The sequence below is a fragment of the Peromyscus leucopus genome, chromosome 8b (assembly GCF_004664715.2).
Source record: "Peromyscus leucopus breed LL Stock chromosome 8b, UCI_PerLeu_2.1, whole genome shotgun sequence".
In the NCBI taxonomy this organism is placed as follows: Eukaryota; Metazoa; Chordata; class Mammalia; order Rodentia; family Cricetidae; genus Peromyscus; species Peromyscus leucopus.
This window is the reverse complement of record NC_051086.1, coordinates 91,213,788-91,238,826: the sequence shown is the minus strand read 5'-3', so window position 1 is coordinate 91,238,826 and position 25,039 is coordinate 91,213,788. Positions and strand designations below refer to the sequence as shown.

Sequence of the window (25,039 nt, the reverse complement as noted above, 5' to 3'; positions counted from 1 at the left end):
CCCTAGAGGAGGGGCAGGGAAGGCGAGAAGCGGTTGTGTTTTCTGATTGGCTGAGCGCTTCGTGGCAGTTGGGGCGCGAAAAGCTGTTGATAGTTCGAGGCTGTGGTGGGAATTACGTTTTCCTCAGATTCGAGGCATTGGAAGGAAAGGAAGAATCCAAGGTGTGGCAGAAGATTCTGGAAAGAAGCTAAGGAAGCCAGTTTATGGGTCCCGTGGACTGCCCCAGGGCCCCGAAAGACTTCTGACCATGGAAGGACCCTTGCGGCCAAGACTAGCCAACTCCAGTGACTTCCAGTTTGGAGCAGTTGCCACAGAGACCATCGAAAACGCTCTGCTTCACTTGGCCCAGCAGAATGAGCAAGCGGTGAAGGAGGCCGCGGGACGGATGGGCAGCTTCAGGGAGACCCGCATCGTGGGTGTGGATGCAGAGCCGGGAGTCGGGCGTATGGGAGTCTTGGGAGCACTGACCTTTATTTTTCACTCAAATATATTTTGTTAGTACTTTTTATGCTAGGTCGTAGGTGATGAACGAGGCTTACCAGCACTCTTACTCTTGATTCCTACACCCCACCCACCACCCACCCTGGCCCTTCTCTTGTCTTTTTTTTTTTTTTTTTTTTTGGTTTTTCGAGACAGGGTTTCTCTGTGTAGCTTTGTGCCTGTCCTGGATCTCACTCTGTAGACCAGGCTGGCCTCGAACTCACAAAGATCCGCCTGGCTCTGCCTCCCGAGTGCTGGGATTAAAGGTGTGCGCCACCACCGCCCGGCTTCTCTTGTCCTTTTTTGAGGCAAGGTCTTACTGTAGAGTCCTGGCCTAGAACTCTCTCCGTAGCCCAGGCTAGCCTCCAACTCAGAGATACGCCTGTCTCTGGCTCCCAAGTGGCGGTATTTAAAGGCGTATGGCATCGTGCAGAGTTTTACTCTTCTTTTTGTAAATATGCTTAGAGTGCTTATTATTGACATTGCCTGGGATGGGAAGATGAAACAGCAGTATAGTCATTGCTCTCAAACTGTGTACTTTGGGTGGGGATATTAAGTATACCAACAAGTAGGTACAAGTGTGGTTAGAATGATTGACACAGGGAATACAAGCTATTATGAACATTTAAAAGAGTGATAAGCTGTGGTCCAGGGATAGTGCCATTTGAGGTACACCTTGAATGAATGGTGACATTTTGGTGGAAGATAAAGGGAATCGCATCTCTACCAGGACAGGACAACATGAATAAAGCTTTGGAAGGCAGGAATGGGGAGAGGGAGTGGAGGGTACAGTGGTAGCCCAGGTTGACCAGAGCATGTAGAAAAGCAATAGAAATTAAGACCAGGAAAGTAGTTTGGAGATATTTCAAGTAGAAATGTGAATGTCAAGGGGGGAGGTCTTTATACTTGGTTTAGCAGGAAGATGAAAGTTACTAAAATTTGTTATTTAATTTATTGTATGTGTATGGGTGTTTTGCTAGCATGTATGTAATGTATGTGCACCCTGTGTATACTTGGTGCTAGAATAAGCCAGAAGAGGGTGTCAGACTCCTCTGACACTGGAATTACAGGCAGTTGTGAGCCACCCATGTGGGTGCTGGGAATTGAACTCAGATCTGGAAGAGCAGTGCTCTTAACTGCTAAGTCATCTTTCCAGCATGAAGACACTGAAACTTAAGGGAGGAGGCAGTGTGGCTGTAATTTTTGCCTTGGTAAAATGATTTTTGTATGTATGAAGGATGGACTTGACTGGAGAAGGCAGGCTAGAGGAGCCCATCTGTAGTCAGAGTGATAACAGGGTGTGTGTGTGTGACAAGAATGGATTTTAAATGTCCCAGAGACAAAGATCTAGAAAGCCACATTTTCATTTGAGAAATAAAGAAGGTAAAGGTGACTGTCAGAGGATTGATCCTCAGAGCCTGGGAACATAGTGGTGCCACTAAGAGAACTACATCCACACACATGCAAAATACAAAATAAGGAAATGTGACCTTTGTTTTAGGGGGAAATTGTTTTGATTTGGATCTACTGAGTTTAAGATATTTGAAGATCATCCAGAAGAAGGTTAATAGCAGATTACTTAAAAAGGTCAGAACTAGATAGAAATAAAGGTTTTTTAATTATTTTCATGATACTCCATGAAGGAGAGAAGAGAAGCAGGTCAAGGACAATTCCTTAGGGAAACATTTTGTGTTCAGGGAAGAGTCAATAATACAATGAGCTGTATGTAGTGGTTCAGGAACTCAGGAAGCTGAGGCAGGAAAATTGCAAATTCTAGGCCAAAATGAACTACATAATGAGTCTCAGGTTAGCCTAGCCTAAGATACACCAGTACCCCATCTCAAAAACTGAACCCAGAGTCTGGAAAGATGGCTCAGCAGTTAAGAGCACTTGCTGCTCTTCCAGAGGACCCGGGTTTGGTTTCCAGCACCCACATGGGCTGGAATCACCTGAACTCCAGTTCCAGGGGACCCAGTCTGTTCTTTTGATCTCTGCAGACACTTGCACGAACGTAGTGCACATACATGCTCAGTCCCACACACACACACATAAAATAAGGGACTGGAGAGAAGGCCACCAAAGGCACTACATTCACACACACATATACAATTTTAAAAAATCTTTTAAAAAGTAAAATAATAAACAAAGCAAAAAAAAAAAAATCCACCAACAAACAGTAGCTGGGGAGACAGGCATAGAACCAAACATTTTTGAAGCCACCAGGAGGGTTGGGAAGGGTAGTGGTCAGCAGTCTCATGCTTCCAGGGTATCAACAGAAATAAAGGTTGGAAGAGGACCCTGTTATTTTACAGTTTGGAAAATTTGCTGATTTTTGGCGTAATAATTTTAGCAAACTGGGGAAAGTGGAAGGAAATGGCGGAAAGTTCAGGGAGCGAATGATGAAATAGAAGTTGTAGGAGTGTGAGTCAAGCATTAAAGAAATTCAGCCGTGCCGAGATGGCGAGGTGGAGCTGTATCTCAGAGAGGGGAAGATCTTGTATGGAGTAGTCCATCTGAGCATGTTAAGTGGAGGAGGTGGAAACAAGAGCAAGGTGTGACATAGTTCATTCGGCCTAACCCAAACTCGGTTTCCTTGAGAAACTAAAATAAAAAACCAGAAACAGTTCTCCGAATAAGTCCTAACAAATCCAAAACAAAACCAAAGATCTGAGAACAAGCATCCCCTGGACTAGGAAATGAAGCCCAAGGTCCAGCAAATAAAAAGACATTGGTCTGGCTGGTAACATACAGTTGTGTTCAGTTCTCTTCCTGGATGGAGAGTGTTAGCAGGGCTGTGGTCTTTGTAACAAAGCTTTGTGTATAAATCTATTTGTAACTTGTGATAAGTATATTGCTAAACTGTCTTTTGGTAGCTTGACTTTGGTATTTTTGTAGGTTTAAAAAAATTTTTTTTAGCCAGGCGTGGTGGCGCACGCCTTTAATCCCAGCACTCGGGAGGCAGAGCCAGGCGAATCTCTGTGAGTTCGAGGCCAGCCTGGGCTACCAAGTGAGCTCCAGGAAAGGCGCAAAGCTACACAGAGAAACCCTGTCTCGAAAAAACCAAAAAAAAAAATTTTTTTTTGAGATAATCTAGCCTTTACTTTACTATGTAGGTGAAGATGTCCTTGAACTCCTGATCCTCCTGCCTCCACCTGCTGAAATTACAGGCATTTGCCATCATGCCCGATAAATTGTCTTTCCTCTAAGAAAGTCAGATTTTCTTGGAAGACATATGACAATATGATTATGTGCATACAGGCTGAGATAAAGGATCTCCAATCTGTAATTCTTTGCTGATCAATGATAAAGGTTCTTGGATCTGCAGTTTTCTTTACTGAGAACTGACATTTACCCTGTTTCCACCCTCTAATGATATTGCAAACTAAATAGAATTTTATCTGAGGCTGTTCTTTCAAAGGAAAACGAAGCAGGATAAAATCTTGCCAAAGTATCTCACCCTCCCAGCCTCTCAGTGATTCTTCCCCTCTAAATTGGGTTGTGTTCTCTGAGTCTGGACATTTCTTCCAAACAAGTCACTCCACAGTAACAATAGAGATTTACACAACAAACTGGTGGTGGAGAGGCGGTGACCAGCTGCAAGGTGAATTGTGTTTGTAAAGCAATGGGAGTTCTGCAGAGGGTGGTTACTAAACAAACAGTGTCAGAAAGACTATTGAAGCTCCAGGAGAGACCTTTCTGTTCCTGCCAACATTCCACTGAAAACAGAATATAAGGGTTAGGGTTTTTTATCCATCCAAGAATCTTCCATGAAGCTAGGGGTTCCCAGCAGGAGGTAGAGACCAACTAGGCCAGCTGGTGTATGTTTGTGTGTAACTGACCAAACCTTTTATGGCTGAGACTCACAGGAAGGCCCAAGCGTCAGGCAGGGAGCTTGGTAGGCCCTTGACTCTGGCCCTGAGTCGGCCTCCCTCCCAGGCCTCCATCTGCCTACTGGCAGCCAAGGGAACTAAGCCGGGCTTTGGTTGCTCCAGTCTCGTCTTTCTCACCTCCTGACCCTGTCCTCTCCGCGCCATCACAGCTTTTACACAGTGCCGAGTTCACGGAGCGGCTTGGGTTGCACCTTGTGAATTAAGCTCTTCTCTCCTGTTTTGGCAGAGTTTGTTTTTCTCCTGTCTGAACAATGGTGTCTGGAGAAATCTGTGAGCTACCAGGCTGTAGAAATCCTAGAAAGGTAAAGCCTGTGCATCAGGCCTTTGTGCTAGGGCCCCTCAGAATGGGCTGGTGCCTAGATCTTTCCACAGCACTAGTCCCCCTTACCTAGAAGCTGGCCTGGTGCCCTTCTTTGACTTGCAAATGTAGCTCTCCTAGCCAGCACTGTTACCGGCAGGATCAGTGGGGCCTGTCTACAGCAGAGTCCCTTTGGTTGGTGTGATGGCGAGTTACTCTCCATCCCTTTCTTCCTTTACAGGTTTATGGTGAAGCAGGCAGAGAACATCTGTCGGCAAGCCACAGTCCAGCTGAGAAATCCTAAGACAGAACTGCAGAAGTGGAGGGCTCTGAAAGAGCAGCTTTTTAACAAGTTTACCCTCCGGTTGGTGTCCTGTGTCCAGCTGGCCAGCAAACTGTCTTTCCACTACAAAGTAAGGAGCCGGACTTCCGTGGGCACTGAGTGTTGGAAGGAAAGCAGCTCAGGGAAGGTGGCTGTGGGAAACCCGCTTCTGAGCTAGGGGATACTACTCATGTGGAAAGCGTAATTACGCTTCCTAAGCATACCTCCTGAATCCACCCACACAGAGGCAGTTATTAAATAGCCCGAAGTTCTGTTCCCAAAGTGTAATTGCTGGACAGACGCCATCATTCATACAGGGTCACCTTTCCTCCCCTTGGACTTAAGGACAGTTTACATAAGGTGCCTGAATTACCAACATGCCTATCAGCATTAAAGGAGAACGATTACACCTAAAAGGATACAATGTTTCCACATTACTATCCAGTGCCTGTACAGTAAAATACCACTCGTTCAGCAAATATTTATTGAGTTTCTTCTATGGCTAGATGTTTCAGTAGATACCATGGCTACCACAGTAAAAAATATTGCCTGTGCTCTCAAGGAATCCCTCACCCAATGGGAAAAGGCATCGGTGGAAACAAGGTGAAAAGGTGATGTTAGTGTAAATCCAGGGCTAAGGAGGAACCGCATCAGCTTGGAGAGTCAAGGAAGTTTATTTAGAGAAAATGAATTATTGAAATTGGTAGGTGGGGGATAGTGGCTACAGAGAAAATTGAAACAGAATTAGGGAGGGCAGGGAGAAAGGAACAGGCAGAAAGGGAGGGGAATCCAGCATGGAGAAGGGAGAACCCTGGTTTAACTGCAAGTAATCCTGCTTGCATGATTTAGTGGATTACCAAGAGAGAAGACTGGTGTGGACTTGAAGTGCTTTGTGGATGCTGCTGAGGCATATGACCTGCATCCTGACATCTGACATCTTTCCTCTGCCTTTTTTTTTTTTTTTTTTTTCTTGCCTCAGATAATCAGCAACATTACAGTCCTGAATTTCCTCCAGGCTCTTGGTTATATATGCACCAAAGAAGAACTGCTAGAATCAGAACTTGATGTTTTGAAGTCCCTGAACTTCCAAATAAATCTGCCCACTCCTCTGGCATTTGTGGAGATGCTTCTTGAAGTTCTAGGTACTTTATTAAATGTGTCAGGAGATGTGGGCTGGAGACCTCCAGAGAGGAAAACAAATGTGCCCAGGGATTTGGGAACAGGAGACAACCTACCAAAGAGGAGCAGTTAGAAGCCTGCGTGTTTCTGGATGGCTGAAAATGTCCCCCCAGCACTAGTCAGGGAAGGTAGCTCAGAGGTCTCAGCACCTGATTTCTATTTGGATTCATTAGGCACTTTGTTTTCTGTTTTTGAGACAAGGTTTCTTTGTGTAACAGCCCTGGCTGTCTTGGAACTCTCTTTGTAGACCAGGCTGGCCTCCCAAGTGCTGGGATTAAAGGCATGCATCACCATGCTGACCTCATTAGGCATTTCTTATGGCAGGATCCAAGGGTTGATGGAGAAGCACAAGTCAGAACAGCTGTACTGTAATGTATGTATGTATTACAGATGGAGATCTGTTCTCTAAAATTAACCTCTGGCCAGACACATAACTTTAATACCAACAGTTGGGAGGCAGAGGCAGGTGGATTTCTAATCTTAAATCCAGTCTGTCAAGCCAGACAGGGCTACACAGCAAGACCCTGTCTCAAATAAAGTAAGACCTTCTGCTAACAGAGCTTTCATAGTAGTGTGTAACTATCAGGAAGCACATTAGCAATGTATCAGTAGTATGTCCTAAGATTATGACTAGAGAACACAACTTCATGCTGTCTTTCATGCTCAAACTCTGTGTAGGGTACAATGGCTGTTTGGTCCCAGCCACACAACTACATGCAACTTGTCTGACCCTCCTTGACCTGGTCTATCTTCTGCATGAGCCCATATATGGGAGCCTGCTGAGGGCTTCAATTGAGAATTCTACACCCAGTCAGCTGCAAGGGTAAGAAACTTCTCTAGGGTAGGCTCCTTCCAGGATTGCGTAGTAGGGGACACATCATATGGATATGAGGCCTTTGGGGCTTGGAGCTTAATGTAGTACTTGCCCAGGAAATTCAATACCCAGCACTAAGAAAACACAGGTTAATTGGTTCTTACTGACTTCCATTATGTGGCTCACATGCTGATGACTGAACCCAATCAGGAAAACTCTAAAAGGTTTTTACTATTAAATGTAAATTACTTCAAACATTTAACATTCTTTTCTAGTTCTTCTTTTGCAATTAGTTAAAATTTGAGAGTGTTGGATTGCTTTTATAGTCACTTGAGGGGGAAAAGCCCGTCACATGGCTGTAACTTGGACAAAAGTATTTGATTACTGTAAAGTCAGACTGGCCAAAGCCTCACAATTACATTTGTTAGGAAGGGAGCTGGAAAAATAAAAGGCCTATCAGCCACCCAAGACACAGGTGCATGTTTTAATCCCAGTTGAGCCGGGGGACAATGGGACAGATCAGCTATTACCTGACCACTTTTTTCTGTGTCTAAAAGTCCAAGATGAGCAACATGAACAACTCATAGTTGAAGTTCTATGACCCTAGACTTTATAGTCACATTTCATACTACTTCCAAATTAATCTGGTTTTAATTATCCAGGGAAAAGTTTATCTCTGTGAAGGAAGACTTCATGCTGTTGGCAGTTGGAATCATTGCAGCAAGCGCTTTCATCCAAAACCATGAATGTTGGAGCCAGGTACGCACCACTGAGCAGGGCCAGCATGATCAGAATTGATTTAATAGAAAGCATTCCCTGTCAGTTAAAGGAACACACAGGACAATCTGCAGAAGAGAAGTGCCAGGACCCAGGAACTGGATGAACAGTCAAGAAGGGAGGGCTGGAAAACTAGAGTAGGATGGAAATGTTTCCATTTTCTTCTATGAAATTGGAAATAGAGGCTCAAGTTCAGTTTGTTATCTCTCTTTATAATTACAACCCACTGTTCTAACTTTAACAGAGGGAAACAACTAACTAGAGAGTCCATGTGAACACTATCAGGGCCATGACACTTGGCCATCAGCAAACATAGGCATCTGGATTTAATTTTGTGTTCAGAAAATTGAGAGCTGTTAGGCTTGGGAGTATATCTCAAGATGTATTTCTGTCTGTGTGTGTGAGAGTTTGTGCGCTAACATGCTGAGGTCTTCCAGTAATAAGACCCTGTCTTTCTGAAGGTTGTAGGACACTTGCAGAGCATCACTGGCATTGCCTCGGAAAGCATTGCTGAGTTCTCTTACGCAATCCTGACTCACAGCGTGGGAACGAACACTCCTGGGCAACAGCAGCCTGCTCCCCACAAGGCCGCCAGAGCCCTGCAGACTGCCGAGTCCTCTAACACATGAGGCTGGCTAACCCCGCCACACAGCCTGTCACTGTATCCTCTTCCTCCTCTTTGTTTACTTTCATACTCAGGGTACAAAAGTTCCAAGTTTCCTTTGAACAGTACTTTGTATTCCAATTTCAGGCACTTTTTTTCTATATCAGAGAGTTATGGTGGACAAACATGTCCTCTTGTGTCATAGGAGGCTAAAAACATCAAAGAACTGGAGAGAGTTAGATTATGAAATTGGTCCATTTTTGTTTGACAAGACATTTAATTTTTCCTAATTTAATCTGATTAATTGGGAACATCAGATATAGAGATAAGTATTACCCATGGTTTTAAAACAGACTTTTGAATGACTTTGACTGGTATCTTGGAAGTAGCCTTTCTTCCTTTGCTACCCGATAGCTGTTCATTCGTTAGTTTCGTTCTCTTTCTTTCTTTCTCTCTCTCTCTCTTTCTTTTTGTTTTTTTGAGACAGGATGTCACTATTTGGCCGTGGCTGGCTTACAACTCACTGTACATACCAGGCTGGGCTGGAATTCAGAGATCCACTTGCCTCTGCCTCCTGAGTTCTGGGATTAAGTACCATCATGCCTGGCTTACTATTTTATTTTTTAAACTAAAACATGTTTCAAAAGAATTTCTACAAAACTGACTGGAACCCAATTCTTTCAGAATACAAAATACTCAATTTTAAGGAATAACTTACCATCACACCTCTTGGTAATTAACAGACCATAGCAAATCCTTTATTACAAATAATTAAATCTTTCCATGTCTCAAACAGTATCAAACACCATTTTGTAATTCTAACAGATAGCAGAGTAGGCATTCAATACTAGAACTGCGTGAGGAAAGAGTTAAACTTCCAGCTTCTGACCCGGTTGTCCTTTTCCCACATCATCCAGCTGTGTGCCACCAACATCATCTCAAAACTTTTCTGTTTCATATTTTAAGTGCAGGAAGTTGAGAGAGATAAAATCCAGTGAAAACACATCAATGTCAATTCAACTAACTTAAAAAAAAAAAAAACAGAGCAAATTTAAATTAGTTGTTTTCCGGGGAAAGAGGGAAAGGAAAGCATGGAGCTGAGTGAAAACCATGGCAAGGGCTGTTTGCTATCCACAGCATTTTGTAGCTCTGGAAACTATCTGTCATAGGGTATTTTAAAATAAAGTGGCTTTTGTTTCTTTTGGTATTGTAAACATGTGGTTTAATATCACCCAGATTTAATTTAAAGCATCTTCCAAACCAAACCAAATATAAAACCTTAAAGGCAAACATCCCCTAGGGAATAAGTCACTTGTTATAGAACTGTGAGGACACCCAAGCAAGACCCCACTTCAGATTCGTCAGCATGAACTTGAGTGCTTTTGTCCATTGCTCCTCAGAGTTAAACTGTGTTTTGATGGAATAAGAGCCACCACTGCCTCCAGTATCTTCAATCTTGCCTTTCTCCACATCCATCCTGCAGATGGACAAAGCGGAGCTCATTAGAAACAGATCCAAGTCAAGTCAGCTCAGGCAAATGGGCAGGGACTCGATCATGAGACCATTCACGTCATTTTATCTAACAGAACACTTGGCGAAGAACTGCTGCTAGTGTGTATTTTGGATTTGCCTGAAACCCTAAAATGAAAGGCTGTCATTGTCACTGCAGAGTACAAGGACAGGACACACACCCACACAGATGAGAAGTCTGGAGCAGGAGGGGAGTGAAGGCCACAGTACTCTTCACTGTCTGCCTAGGCATCCCTGAACTTGGGACAGAAAGGGAGGCAAAAGAAAGAAAAACTCCGTACTCAGGTGTGAGGAAATTCAACTTTACTCCTTTTCTCACTACGAAACACAAACCGACTTTTCAAATCACACATTCTTCCTGCCTCAGCCTCCGAGGGCTGGAATTATAGGTGTGCCCCATCTCACTTGGCTCTCAAACTCAGTCTCTAGAACTAGTCTCTATGCTGGGCTACCACACTAAGAGAAGCATTCTTGTATATCTCCAAAGGCTGCACGAAAAGCCTTTCAGAAATGAGCTGCAAACTTGAGCTCTGTGCCAGGAAAATCCCCATTTTCTTTTACTCCAGGGACCAGGTGGCCGCCCTCTGTTCTGCTTGCAATATCACATCAGTCCTTGCCCATCAGTGTCATGTGACCGTGCACTGTTTTCTTTCTTGCCATTTTCCCCGTCTGTTTTCATTCACTGGCCCTTTAGTTCAGTTTAGTCCCTGCTACTAGTTCACTGAGCCCTAAGAGGATAAGAGTCACCTCTCACCTGTATGGAAGACAAAATCGTGTCTCGCCCTTCTCCACCTCTTCTTTGAACTGCTGCACACAGTCGAGAAAAGCTACCATTGCATGGTCAAACTTGTTGTCCCAGAAAAACCGCAATCCCCCAGAACAGTATAACGGCAACTCCTGCCCAAGAAGAGAGAACTGGCTTTGGGCATGTCCCCAGTCATTCCCTGCCCTCCAATCACCCAAGCTTTGTCTGCACCCACTAGAACATGTATTACAGTTGACTGATGTCTTCTATCACCTTCAACAACTCCAACAGCCCTGGTCAAAATCAACTCACAGCAGCTTCCCTACCAATGGAAATTTACTGAACTCCAGTATATTCCCACCCTCACCTGCGTGCTGTCCCCTGATCTGCCCAGACCCTTTCTCAACACACTGTTGTAGGAACCTGAATTTTCTCTATAAACTCCAAAGAGCTAAGTCTTAATAAGATGTTGGCTCCTTATGAGATAGTCTGAGAAAAAACTGAAAAATGTCAGCAGGTATGGAAACTAAACCTTTTTTTAAAACACAAGGTCTTATGTACTTTAAGCAAATGCTTTATCTCCAAGCCACATCCCTGGTCCCCAAATGAACCCATTTTGTTAGGATTAACAAGAACTCTAACTCCCAGAGTACCTTAGACTTGTCTGTCAGAGACTCCAGATATGAATGATTTCCATAGGGAACAAGTCGGTACCTAAAGTGGAGATGCAGAGAGATGGCTACAGGACTCCTACAGTGATTATTGCAAAGTTGCAACCCAGTAATTTTCAATCCGCATCTTACCCAAGGACTTTATTATTTATCATTCCCATCTACCTCCAATTCCCTATAGAGTCCATGTTTAAAGACTTAACTGAAAAGATTTCATCTATTATATAACAGGGTATTTATCAACCAATGTGTTTTGGCTTTGTTTTGTTTTTAAAATGACAGGGTCTCCCTAAGTAGGCCAGGTTGACCTTGAACTTTTGATCCTCCTGCCTCAACTCCCCCAGTACTGAGACCACAAGTGTTCAGCACTGTGCCTGGTACTTTGGTTTAGAAGGTGTGTATAACTTGAGGCCTGTGGGTTGCCCTTCTTCCAGGATAGCTATGAACGAGGTTCAACACATTTGTAGACCACAGTATCGTGTCATAGTATCAAAAGGTTGAACACACTGGGAGGTTTGTAAAAACAAACACTGAAACTTCATTAGGGAAAAATTAGGTTCTGGAGACTTTTGGGACCACTGCTGGAGTCATGCAGTTTGATGATGATTGCTCCATGACAAGAGCCCTGTGCTGAAGGGAAACAGTGCACAGACCCTTCACCCACAGGAAATTCTGCTGCTGGCAGCAAGGGCTCTTGCCATAGTGGAGCAGTACCATGTGGTATAGACAGATTACGTCAAAGACACACCTCACCCAAGGTGCTATGGAAGAGCTGCATCTTCTCACCTCTGAAACTTCAGACCCATCTTATTGGCTAGCGCATGGAGCAGCAACACTGTCTGGCCCCAGGCAGCATTGATTTCATTCCACTCCACAGGAACGCTGGGTAAGCGACCTAGTCTGAAGTTATTGATTGTGCCAAATTGTCCACTGTGCCTACAGAGAAGGTCAGAAACGGGGTCAGGGGAGAAATAGATCATAAAACTTTGGAGATTTCCCATTTTCACCCAAAACCTAGCATAAGTTCTTTTCCTTATCTTCAGATGCATATATCTAAGCTTTCCTTGGCTGCCCCTAACCTAAGGCATCATCTTTTCCCCTGCTGTTTCTATGTCCAAGCAGAACTGAGTCACTGAATACTCTCACGCTCCTCCCCAAATAAAAAGAAAAAATACCAAAGCCAGACAAACCCACCAGGCTCCACTGAGTCTGCCTCCTACCTTTCTCTCTTAGATTTATTTACTTTTACTTTACGTGTATGAATGTTTGGCCTGCATGTATGAATTTGCACCAATGCATGCCTGTTGGATTTCCTGGAACTGGGGTTACAGATGGCTGTCATCCACCACGTGGGTGCTGGGAACTGAACAAGTTCTCTGCAAGAGCAGCAAGTGCTCTTGGTCGCTGCAGAGCCATCTCTCCAGCCCCTCCTACTCGTTCGTCTGAAGCCGGTCTACTTCCCTCCACCTCGGTGCTGCTATTCTTCCCCAGTCTGGAGTCCCAGCAACATACCTCCTCCCAGATTATTCCCACCATCCACAGATGCAAATGTACTCATACCACGTCCCTGTCTGAAATGCTTCAATAATTCCCTCTGCCTTTGGGATCAATTCCAAATGCCTTAAGAATGGGAGTTCTAGCCGGGCGGTGGTGGCGCACGCCTTTAATCCCAGCACTCGGGAAGCAGAGCCAGGCGGATCTCTGTGAGTTCGAGCCAGCCTGGCTACCAAGTGAGTCCAGGAAAGCGCAAAGCTACACAGAGAAACCCTGTCTTGAAAAAAAAAAAAAAAAAAAAAAAAAAAAAGAATGGTAGTTCTCCAGTTTCATATCCGTCCCTTGCCCCTTTACACTCACTCTTCAGTCATAATAAGATCCTTTTAGCTCTTTCCATCTGCCACTCCCCTGCTCCTGTTTCTTTGCACACGATGTTCTCTTTGCCAGAACAACTCCTCCTCTGTAGACATCTATTTCACCCCTCAGCCGTATCAGCCTTCTCTGGGTGAAATTTTCCATGCAGCTTCCCCAAATGAGAAGGTACCTTTTCATGTTCTCCCAGCACGCTGGGCCATTATCCCACTGTATCACACAGGCCCATTACTCATGCCTTCTTTCCAGGGAATAAGTAACTGGTATATTGTACGTTGTCTGCTGTGCTCTCCATACAGCAGACACTCAGTAGTTACTAATTCAGTAATCAATACATGAGTGAGCCTGAGGTTTATAAATCAGCACCAGGGCTGGAGATGGCTCAGCTGTTAGGACCACTGGCTACTCTTCCACAGGACCCAGATTTGAGTCCCCACACCCACACTGAGCTCACAGCTTTCTGTTACTTCTATCCCAAGGGGTCTGACGACCGACCTCATCTGGTCTCTGTGGGTGCCAGGCATGCATACAGGCAGACACCCATACACATGAACATAATAAAAATTTATAAGCAGCACTAGGAACAGGATTTGGTGGGCAGACACCACTAAACTCCTGTTGGTTTTGTTTTGTTTTGTTTTGTTTTTTCTTTTTTCTAAGACAAAGTTTCTCTGTGTAGCCTTGGATGTCCTGGAACTCACTCTGTAGACCAAGCTGGCCTCAAACTCACAGAGATCCTCCTGCCTCTGCCTCCAGAGTGTTGCGATTAAAGTTGCAAACCACCACTGCCTGGCTAACCACTCTAGAATCTTACTTGTAGGCACTCGAGTGTGAGCACTTGAGTGTGTGCACACATACACCACACATTAGACCTATCCTATTACAAGGAATGACATAAACCTGGCTTAGGGGAAGATGACCTATAGTGCCTCTTCTATGGGGAGGTGGTCACCTGGTGTGTTGCTAACAGATATGAAGTGCTTCCCAGATGTGCCTCCCCCAACCCCCAGCGCTCATTACCAGATATGGAAGGTTGCATTAAAGACGTTGGTTTTCTTCAGTTTGTCCAGCTGCATCTGGGCATACCGCATCTGGTTTTCTACACTCTTCAGCTCATCATCCAGCTCCAGCTGCTGTCTTTTAAATTCACTGTATTCCCGCTGGTACCTGTGAGCAGCCAAGGGAACCATAAAGGGCTGACGGTGGAGACTACAGGCTCTTTCTCCATTCTACTGAAGGATCTACTCTAGTGGTGTAGTTATATCTAATTACAGAACTCCACATTTGGCACTGATTCCTCTCAGAGGAATGTTTTGCCTACAAGGTATAAAAATGTCTCAAATTCCAGATGCCCATATTTAAAAATAAAGAGGAAAAAAAAGAACTCTTGTGAACTGTGACAAAAAAAAAAAACTTCTGTATTTTTGATTTTTTTCAGACGTGAAATAATTAAGAGTGGGTCTCTTAGCCAGACATGGTGGCGAGTGTCTTTAGTCCCATTTGGGAGGCAGAAGCAGGTGGATCTCTGAGTTCGAGGCTAGTCTGGTCTACAGAATGAGTTCCAGGGCAGCCAAGGCTACTCAGAGAAACCCTGTCTTGAAAAACCAAAAAGACTGGGTCTCTCATGACATTTATTTATTTGTGTGTGGGCGGGAGTTGGCTCTCTCCTCCACCAAGTGGGTCTCAGGGATTGAACTTGACAGGAAGTGCTCTAAGCCACTGAGCCATTGAACTGACCCAAGAGTGGCATTTTCAGAGCCCTGTGCCATTGCTCTACTTAACTAACAACATCCTCTCTTCACGTATGACGTCAGGTCTCCATCCATGGCCCTCCCGACACTCGTGGACACAAGCCCAGAAACAGCATGCAGGATTTGGAGCAGACGGGCACTGACAGCTGACCTAGTCAGACACGTTCAGCTGGGAACCATCCCTCTCCTGGGGCTGGAGGCAGGAAGGCAGAAGAGCAGGACAAGCACTCACTGAGCTTCCTCCTGATCCAGTCTCTCCGCCTCAGCCTGGACCTTCTCCAGGTTTTCTGCCACTACCTTGCGGTTTTTTTCCACATCTTCTAGCTCCTGGATCAGCCTCTCCTCCTCTAAGGCCAGCTCTTTCAGCTCCCTTTGTAGCTGTTCACTGTCATCCTCGTTCATCTGCTCGAGGATCTCCAAACAGCGTCTGCCAAGCACACGGGTCTACTGACTAGAGGGCACCTGTTGTTCCATGTGCCCGAGGGAACAGTGCTCTTGAGTCCCAAGGGCCCAGCAGTCTCCCTGGCACAGACCCTGCCCTGGAGGTACTTACTTGTAGTTCTGACATTCATTTTCAGTGACATTGAGCTGAGTGTCCAGCTGGTCTAAGAGAGTATCTGTGCATTCCTCACACAGTGGGTGATCCACATCTGTCTGACCCGACATGATGTCAAAAAGGTCTCCAGTGACCTGGAAGCATGGGACAGTCAGCTAGGGCCTCTCCTGGGCTATCTGCCCAGCCAATCCCGCTAACAACTACACATAATTCTTGACAGTGAAGCGAGGCTGACTTGCCTTGAGTCTCCGGCTGAGATTCTCCATGGTGCCACCGTCAGATGCCTCCCCGATCAGAGTGAAGCTATTCACGCTTTCTGTAGACATCATCCTGCAGACAGCCCCCCGCCCATGGCCACATGAGGGGGCAGAGAGGCCGCCTCCACCTACTGCACTGCTCAAGCACTGGCTGAGGGGCCTCAAGGTTCATACCCACTCCTAGCCCGACTGGACCTCCCAGGGCCACCTATCTCCCAAGGGAAGGCCATGCTGGTCTTCCACAGGGGCACTACTCAGCAGGTTAGCCTGGATGGACTAAGGAGAGAGAGGGGACATCAAAAATTGATATGTATGTTTACAGCAAAAAGGAAGGAGAATCAAGAAAGACCATTTTTTTTAATATTATACTTCTTGACAGCAACTTTTACCTGCTACATTCATGAGTACTAAGAACCTGAACATCTAACAAGTTCTACTAAAAAACTTCTCAAGAACCCATCTCAATCACTCCCTCAACATCCCTCACTTCTTCAACATTAGTAGTACTAACCCTTCTCACTGTGGGAATGGCTACAGAGGAAAAAATAAAAAAAAATCAATGCTGAAAGGTCATGTATAAGGGAACACATCTTTCCTAAAAGAGCCAAAAGGCTAGATGATAATTCATCTACATCACCTGGTCCCAAGTCCTAATTCCTAGGTTTAATTAAAAGTTCCTTGGCCGTTGGCAAGAAACAGGGGACTGAGGACTAGTAAGCACCTGGCTGGGGGGATGAATCTTCGAGAGACACCATCCTGGCGAGTTTCAATAAATGGCTCCTGAGAAAGAAATAAGAGAGCATCAGAGTTCTGGCAACTTAAACTGGAATCTATTTCCCCCAAAGCCTGAGAACTATTTGACTTTAGCTTAGGTTGATAACCACAAAACTTGATAAACCAGAGCAACTTAAGGAGTGGGTAGTGTCTGGGCTGGGAGATGGCTAAGTAAACACCCACTCTTTCTATTCAAGGAAGAGGGCCCAAGTTCAGATCCCCAGTTAAACAAACAAATAAATGGGGCACGGTGACACATGCCTTTGCTCCCAACACTCTGAGAGGCAGAGACAGGTAGGTCTCTGTGAGTTTAAGGCCAGACTGGTCTATATAGCTCAAGAGCCAGCCAGGGTGATATAGAGACGCAGTCTCTGCAACAAACAAACAAACAAAAACAACAACAAACCACCCCCACAGAACAAAAACCAAAAAGAAAAACAAAGGGTGAGCAGGGTGATGTGCACCTGTAATTGCAGAACTGGGAGATCTCCCTACCACCACCCCCTCAATCCTGCCACCCCCACCCCCAGCCTGAGCAGCCAGCCAGCCTAATCTGCAAGCGATCAGATCCAGGCTCAAGACTGTCTCAAAAACTAAGGTGGAGATCCTCACAGCCTTTGTATGTGTGAACTAAGAAAAGGTCCACGGCACTGACAGCTTCCAGGTATAAGTTGATGATTGCATTCTTTGGTGGGGAACAGCATTTCCTAAGGATACTATACTTTATTTGTGGTTCAATTTGCATTTTCTCAACATTTACCAGTTAGAGAAGCAAACACCCTAAATCATGATACAAAGAAAAAGGCAGAACAGAGTGCAATGAAGCTTGCCATAGCACAAAGTAGACCACTTATTTTTTTTCTTTCTTAGAAAGGAAAACAATGTTTGCTTTAGTGCACGTTAAAGCAAGCAGTGGAGCTGCCAGGACCAGGACTGACGCCTACTGCCAACATTTTATAGTATGCCTGGCTTCACCTGCCTGCCTCTTTTGCTTCTTGGCAGGTTTGCTCAGCCCCTGCATCCTACACTGCATGCAGAGCATGTGGCCAGAATTAACAGCCACGATCCACTTCAGGTTTGCTTTTCTGATGACAGACGGCCAGGTGGATATGCTCCCTCATTACTCTGGCAAGATAAATCTCAGAGGTGAAGCCGATGCCCTCTACCAGGGAGCTGCTCCACAGAATGGAGCTCCAGGTGCCCACCGGGCCTTGACTAGGTCTTCTTCCTAGGCTTTCTTCCCTTCCCATCTCCCTTTTCTGCTTCCTACTAGCGTCCCCTAGGATGCTCTCCCAAATAAGTCACTTCTACTTAAACAATGAGCTGCTCCCCACAAAAGAAGAGCAACTCCAAACATCTATCTTTATTAATGAAAACCATCTCTACTATTATTGTTGTTATTATTTTATTATCATCACTGTGCAGGGCCCAGGCAAAGCAAGGGCTCTGTCACTGAACTACACACCCAGCTTTACCACTGATAGCATTAAAATTTATGTCTATGGTAGATACACAACCCACTGTCCAAACAACATATGTTTATGAACAGAGAGGGATGGAGACAGCAATTATAGAGAATAGAAGATATGAACCAAGAATGCCCTGAAACAACCTAGATACACAGGTCAGCCCACCTCTGGCCTTAGTCATTTACTTTTAAAAATTACACTCATTTACTTGTGTGGGTGTGTGCACATGCTATAGTACAAAGAAGGGTGACTTAGTCAGCTGTCATGCTGCTGTGTGGGGTCCAGGGTTTGAACTCAGACTGTAAGGCTCTGAGCCCAGCTGGCTGGAAGCTTACAACAACCTTTCTGCTTCAGCCTTCCAAGCACCTAGAATGACAAGAGCCACTGTGCTGGTCTATAACCACATTTTTAACCATTTTAAAAATATTTATCTATTGGTGTGTGTATGCGCATGCACAAGTGCACACACAAACTCAGGTGGTCAGGATGGATGGGTGGCAAGCACCCGTAACCACTGAACCATCTTGATGGCCTTATACTCTTTTTTAATTGTTGTTATTGTTGTGTGTCTCTCTACCCCCCCCCCCAAGACAGGGTTTCTCTGAGTAGCCCTGGTTGTCCTGGATCTCGCTCTGGAGACCAGGCTGGCCTTCAACTCACAGAGATCCGCCTGGCTCTGCCTCCTGAGTGCCAGGATTAAAAGCATGTACCATCACTGCTGGGCTATAATTGTGTTTTTTTTTTTTTTTTTTTTTTTTTTTTTTTTGGTTTTTCGAGACAGGGTTTCTCTGTGTAGCTTTGCGCCTTTCCTGGAGCTCACTTGGTAGCCCAGGCTGGCCTCGAACTCACAGAGATTCGCCTGGCTCTGCCTCCCGAGTGCTGGGATTAAAGGCGTGCGCCACCACCGCCCGGCTTTGTTTTGTTTTTGTTATATGTATTGCAGGCTGGTCTGGAATTCACCACGTAGCCAAGGCTGGCCTCAAATTCATGACCCTCAGTGCCTCAGCTCTCAAATGCTAGGGTTACAGGTGGGCAACATAGTGTCTGGCTGGAATATCTCTTCATCATCTTTTTTTGTGTGTGTGGTTTTTTTCTCTGTTTAGCCCTGGCTGTCCTGGAACTCACTCTGTAGACCAGGCTGACCTCAAACTCACAGACATCCACCTGCCTCAGCCTCCCAAGTGCTGGGATTACAGGTGGGCAACCCCATGTCTGGCTGGAATCTCTCTTATTAACCAGTCTTTATTACTAATCGCCGAAGTCCGGGCACCAATGCTCTGCAGCAATCCAGTCTGTACCCGTGTTCTCATGTCGGCCTCCCACTGAGCACATCGGGAGGGGGAGGGGGAGAGGGTCCTTCTTTTACCTCTCCTGAGTGAGCCTCTTCCTCCTGGGTCTCTCCTGGCTTCGCCTGGGCTGTGGTAAGTAATGGAGCTAAGGACAAGGAAAATCCTGGGTCAGAACAGTCTTATCAAAGCAGGAGAGCTTCCCAAAGCATGGGAAAGAGCCCAAAATGGCAGCATCACCAGCCCCAACCCTACCATCATCTCTCCCTCTCTCTAGACAGGGTCTCACTGTGTACTCAGGAGGCCGAGGCAAGACAATCTAGGAGTTTGATGCCAGCCAATGGCTACAGAGTAAGACTGTCTAAAAATAAAAATAAAATGCTTTTTAAAAAGAAGAAAATAGGGGCTGGATAAATCATTTAGCAGTTTAGAGCACTTACTGCTCTTACAGAGGACCTGGGTTTGATTCCCAGCATCCACAAGGTTGGAACTATGTAGACAGATCAGACTGGTACTGAACTCACAGAGATACACTTGCCTCTGTCTCCTGAATGCTGGGATTAAAGATTTGTGCCACTATGGCCTCTTTTTTTTTTTTTTTTTTTTTTTTTTTAATCTTTACATAAAGAAAGCTCAGTTTTCTTCCCCTCTTCTTATTATGAGAATGTTAAAATTCTAAAAGCATATGGGTATCATGACATTAAGAGTCATACAGAAAGAGTTACAGTCTTTATGTCCTAGCCAGTTACCTCAAGGTATTTCAGGGTAGAGAGGATTGATCATGTGTCAGTAATTGTTGAAACTAGGTGATGGGCATGTAGGAACTCATTATATATTTAAAACCTTTTAAAAATTATGTGTATGTGTGTACATGCGAGTATGAGGTTGTGCACATTAGTGTAGTGACTGTGGACAGGTAGAAGGTGTAGTATCACCTGGAAATGGAGTTATAAGCAGTTGTGAGTGACCTGATGTAGGAACTGAACTCAGGTCCTCTGGAAGAGCAGCAAGCTCTCTTAGCCACAAAACCATCCCTCCGGCCCTTTTCCATCACAAAAGTTAGCATAACTGGGAAGGAATGAAAGAAATCCTGGGAAGCTGCAACCTGTCTGTATCCATGCATCAAGAATGTAGAGTTGGGGGTGTGGTTAAGTGGTAGAACACTTGTCTAGCATGAGCTAGACCCTGGTCTCAAACCCTGACATTGGGAGAGGACAGAGGAGAGCCAGGTACAGTGATGCATGGCTATAATCCTAGAGCTTTGGAGGTGGAGAAAAGTCAATCATGTGTTTAAAGCCAGCCTGGGTTATATAATGGGACTCTATCTCAAAGACAGATCAGCAACAACAAACACACAGCTAATATACACACAATGGAAATCTATTCAGCTATTTCTTTTTTAAAGCACGAACTCCTGTCATTTAAGACATACATTAAATGAAACTATCCAGGCAAAGAAAAGCAGGCACTGAATGATCTCATTCCTATGAGGTTCATCTCATTGATGCTGAGAGCAAAATGGTGGTTCCTGCAGGTGTGGGAGAGACGGGTAAAGGCCAACAGGCCAGTTAGGTAGGAGAAATAAGTTCTGGCGTTCTAGTGTACAGTGGTGACCATGGGTAGCAATAGTCACTGCACAGCCCCGAAAAGCCAGAAGGGGAGATTGGGAATGTTTTTACCTCAAGGAAACAGTCAATGTTGGAAGAGACAAATGTGCTAGCCCTGATTTGAATTTATATGTGTATTCAAACATCAAATGGTATCCACAAATGTATCAGATTTTAAAAATGTATCTAAAAGTTAAAAATATATAAAACTGGGCATGATAACAACACATGCTTTTACTCCGACACTTGGGAGATGAAGCATGGGCCCTGTCTTTACCTTTCTTATACTTTCAATATACAGCAATTTACCTTTAAAAATGTGAAAAATAGCCGGGCGTGGTGGTGCACGCCTTTAATCCCAGCACTTGGGAGGCAGAGGCAGGCGGATCTTTGTGAGTTCGAGGCCAGCCTGGGCTACCAAGTGAGCTCCAGGAAAGGCGCAAAGCTACACAGAGAAACCCTGTCTCGTAAAAAACCAAAAAAAAAAAAAAAAAAAAAAAAAAAAATGTGAAAAATAGGCCAGGCGGCAGTGGTACACGCCTTTGATCCCAGCACCCGGGAGTCAGAGCCAGGCAGATCTCTGTGAGTTCGAGGTCAGCCTGGTCTACAGAGCGAGATCCAGGACAGACACCAAAACTACACAGAGAAACCCTGTCTCGAAACGAAACAAAACAAAACTGTGAATAATAAGCCTGGTGCGGTGGTGCATTCATTTAGTCCCAGAACTAAGGAGACAGAGGCAGGACAATTTCTATGAGCTTGAGGCCAGCAATAGCTAGAGTGAGACTCTGTATAAAAATAAAAATAAAAATAAAAAGAAGAAAATAGGGGCTGGAGAGATCTTTAAGCGTTTTAGAGCACTTGTTGCTCTTGCAGAGGACCTGCGTTCGATTCCCAGCACCCACATGGTTGCTCACAACCACCCATAGCTCCAGTTCAGGGGATCAAACACCCTCTTCCGGCCTCTTCAGGCATCAGGCGTTCATGTGGTGGAGAGGTATACATGTTAGCAGAACACTCATAAATAATAGTAATAATGAAGAAAAATAAACCAAGGTATAGAGAGCTCCAACAAAGCCTAATGCCAGGTCCATGAGCTTGTTTAGACTCTATTGACCTCTCACTTCTTCAGACTTCGAGACTCCCACACTTGGGTGGACCTCAGGAAAGTCTAAGTCACATGACCTCTCTAAACCTCAATTCTTCACCTGTAAAAGGATGCAACCATAGCACTTCTCTATTCTTTTTGTTTTTGGAAACAGGGCCTCATTCTGTATGTAGCCCAAGCTGGCCTGGAACTTGAGGTAGCTCTTGCTTCAATTATGGATATGAGTCACCAAGCCTGGTTCCCACGAGGATTGCTTCAGGGACTAAAGGAAATAATAACTAGAATGCGCTCGGTACACTGTAAGTTTGTTATATGTGGATATTCCTTTGCTCTGGAGACAATGTCAGAACGCTTAGATCCCTGCTGAGGAAACCAAAAACCAGAGACTGCCACCACAAGACCAAGGTCCCTAAAGTTGCCCATTTCCCACGTTCTTGACCACCCTCTTCCCACGGGTCCTGCTGACCTGTAAGTTCCTGGATGGTGACTCGGTCCAGGATCTTGAAGCTCGTGTCCAGTTTCAGAGGCTGGCTGCAGCGCTGGCACACGAAGCTCACCTGCATGGTGCTGCTGGACGCCTTAGACCCCTCCATGCCTGCGGCAGCGGAAAGAAGACGACGATGTTAAGAATCGCGCCCTTGAACCTCGGACCCGAGGCCACCCTCTGCCCCGGTGGTGGAGGTGAAGAAGAAAACCCCGGTCCGCGCCTTTCCCTCTGGGATCGGTTGACGCCAAGAGGACCTGCTTCCGGGGCAGAGCCGGGCTAAGGCAGCGGGACTCCCGGGCGGGGGAAGGGGCCATCAAAGTGGCTGTCAGGGTTCCTGGGCTTCTTCCTAAGGTCTCATTTCAGGCCCCGACGCTCTTCACCTCAGCACCCCAGAGCCCGCCGCCCAGGCTCGCTCTACCGCGGGGGCACGGTAGCCTCGGGTCCGCCCCAGAGCGAGACCTCCAGAGTTCCCATCGCCCGGTCTTCAGCTACTTCCCGGTCGGCTAGCTGAAGACTTCCGCCCGGGACCAGACGTGACGTCGTGACGGCTGCTGACGCAAGGAGCCCTGGTCCAGATCCCTGCTCACTCGGCTCGGGGCGCCATCCAGGGGCTGAGAGGGGAAGCGCAGCATGCGCTGGCCGCTGTGCAGAAGCCACCCACCTCTGTTCTGATTTAGAGTCCTAGGGATTTAGATGTGTTTCTTCCAAGTGGAGCTACTTCTATTATTCCTTCGGTGTCAGTTTTTAATGTTTCTTTTGGGAGATTCAAAGTTGTCCTTTAAACCCCTCTGAGGGAGTGCGTTTGGCAGGATGGTAAATTTTGTTTTACATATATGTAATAAAATGTAAATCAAAAGGTGATAGTAGTAAGGGGTTGGGCATCCTGTTTTGGAGATCATACAAGCTTTTTTTTTTTTAAATCCAATTATTAGGAAATGTTCAGCACTTTCGGATTTGGGGAAGTTTTTATAAAATTATAAAACTAAATCATTTGGGGGGAACTGAGATGTGATTCAGTAGTAGAACCCATAAGGCCCTCCCACCCACTACAGAGACAGATATACTCACACTCATTTTTGTGTTGGTTCGGGAATAGATGGGTCAAAGAACCAGAACAGAATTTAAAAAAACACTAAGGATACAGACAGATTTAGTACGTGACAAAAGTGATGTTTCAAAATAGTAGTGTGGGCTGGGCACATGGTGTCGTATGCCTTTAATCCCAGCACTCGGGAAGCAGAGGCAGGTGGATCTCTATGAGTTCGAGGGTCTACAGAGTGAGTTCCTGAACAGCCAAGACTACATAGAGAAACCTGTCTCAAAAACCCAAAACAAAAACCAAACCAAACCAAACAAAACCAATAGTGAGGAGATACAGATGAGTGCAGGTTCCTGGGGAGGCCAGAGGAGGGTGTTGGACACCCTGGAGCAGGGGTTACAGGCATTGAGAGCTGCCCGGTATTGGGAATCTGAACTCAGATGCTTTGGAAAACCAGTATGCCCTCTTAGTCACTGAAGCAACCCTCCTTCCTTTTTCTTTAAAAAATTTTTTTAAAAAGAATGGGAGGTGGGGAGGCTGGAGGGGCGGGAGGAGGAAAGAGGGGGATCTGTGATTGGTATGTAAAATGAATAAAAAATTTTTAAATAAAAAAACAGGAAAAAAGAATGGAATTGTTTAAATAAATTGTAGGATAGCATATTCAATAGAAACTCTGTAACTATTAAAAAGAATGAAATAAACACCTAGGTGTAAAATATTATCTATTCATTCAACAAAATTCTTGAGGGCTTGCCATGTGCCAAGGACTATTCTAGGCATTAGAGATTCAGCAGCAACAAAAAAAGACAACTATCTATACCTTCAGAGCTTTATTCTAATGGGAAAGAATGACAACAATGTAAATGAATGTCAAGTATTTTAATTTTTAAAATTTTTTAAATTTTATATGCACTGATGTTTTGCCTTCATGTATGCCTGTGTCAGGGTGTTGGATCCTGGAATTACAGACAATTGTGAGCTGCCATGTTGGGAATTGAACCCAGGTCCTCTGGAAGAACAGTCAGTGATATTAACCACTGAGCCATCTTTCCAGGCCACCAAGTATTTTAATTTTTAAACACCAGGAACAGATTACCAAGAGACATAGACTGTTCTTGCTGAGAACTTCTAAGTGTGTGTCCAGTCAAAATAAGTCTTTAAGCATAACAAGTAAGCAGGATGGTGGTGGCACACAACTTTGATCCCAGCACTCAGGAGGCAGAGGCAGGTAGGTAGTTCTTTGTGAGGTTGAGCCAGCCTGGCCTACAGAGTGAGTTCCAGGACAGGCTCTAAAACTACACAGAGAAACCCTGTCTCGAAAAAAACAAAAAGAAAAAAAAAGAAAAGAAAAAAGAAAGGAAGAAAATAAAAGAAAATGGATTGCAGGCAAGGTATTCCTAGAAACATTTTTTTTTTTTTTTTAATAGAGAATCCAAAAAGAAGACGCCAGCCTTCTGGAGCATGCAGAACATGAGGTAAAAGCCAGCATTGAACTAATGAATGCAGATCAACAAGGGACAAGCAAGGCA

The 25,039-nt window shown here is 45.1% G+C and overlaps 2 protein-coding genes across 7 annotated transcripts; one reads left to right on the top strand and one right to left on the bottom strand.

Moving 5' to 3' along the window:
* The first annotated feature begins 61 nt into the window (after nt 1-61).
* On the top strand, nt 62-9,573 carry Cntd1 (cyclin N-terminal domain containing 1). 3 transcript variants are annotated; one of them, XM_028856835.2, is made up of 7 exons: nt 62-416; nt 4,597-4,672; nt 4,910-5,081; nt 5,970-6,132; nt 6,848-6,992; nt 7,646-7,742; nt 8,222-9,573. In XM_028856835.2, the coding sequence occupies exons 1-7, from the start codon at nt 248-250 to the stop codon at nt 8,387-8,389; spliced, it is 990 nt and encodes a 329-aa protein (XP_028712668.1). In that variant the 5' UTR covers nt 62-247; the 3' UTR covers nt 8,390-9,573. The 3 variants fall into 3 exon arrangements, with proteins under 3 accessions (XP_028712668.1, XP_028712667.1, XP_037056817.1); XM_037200922.1 differs by having other exon boundaries at nt 280-364; XM_028856834.2 differs by lacking the exon at nt 4,597-4,672 and having other exon boundaries at nt 171-416.
* On the bottom strand, nt 9,094-23,001 carry Becn1 (beclin 1). Of its 4 annotated transcripts, none has more exons than XM_028856832.2 (12): nt 22,852-23,001; nt 22,451-22,579; nt 19,350-19,417; nt 16,462-16,520; nt 15,723-15,813; nt 15,481-15,617; nt 15,160-15,354; nt 14,197-14,343; nt 12,097-12,246; nt 11,293-11,353; nt 10,649-10,791; nt 9,094-9,841 (listed from the first exon to the last, which is right to left on the bottom strand). In XM_028856832.2, the coding sequence occupies exons 2-12, from the start codon at nt 22,575-22,577 to the stop codon at nt 9,673-9,675; spliced, it is 1,347 nt and encodes a 448-aa protein (XP_028712665.1). In that variant the 5' UTR covers nt 22,578-22,579; nt 22,852-23,001; the 3' UTR covers nt 9,094-9,672. The 4 variants fall into 4 exon arrangements, with proteins under 4 accessions (XP_028712665.1, XP_028712664.1, XP_028712666.1 ...); XM_028856831.1 differs by lacking the exon at nt 22,852-23,001 and adding an exon at nt 22,692-22,834 and having other exon boundaries at nt 9,098-9,841; XM_028856833.2 differs by lacking the exon at nt 22,852-23,001 and adding an exon at nt 22,726-22,817 and having other exon boundaries at nt 9,098-9,841.
* Nucleotides 23,002-25,039: the final 2,038 nt, after the last annotated feature.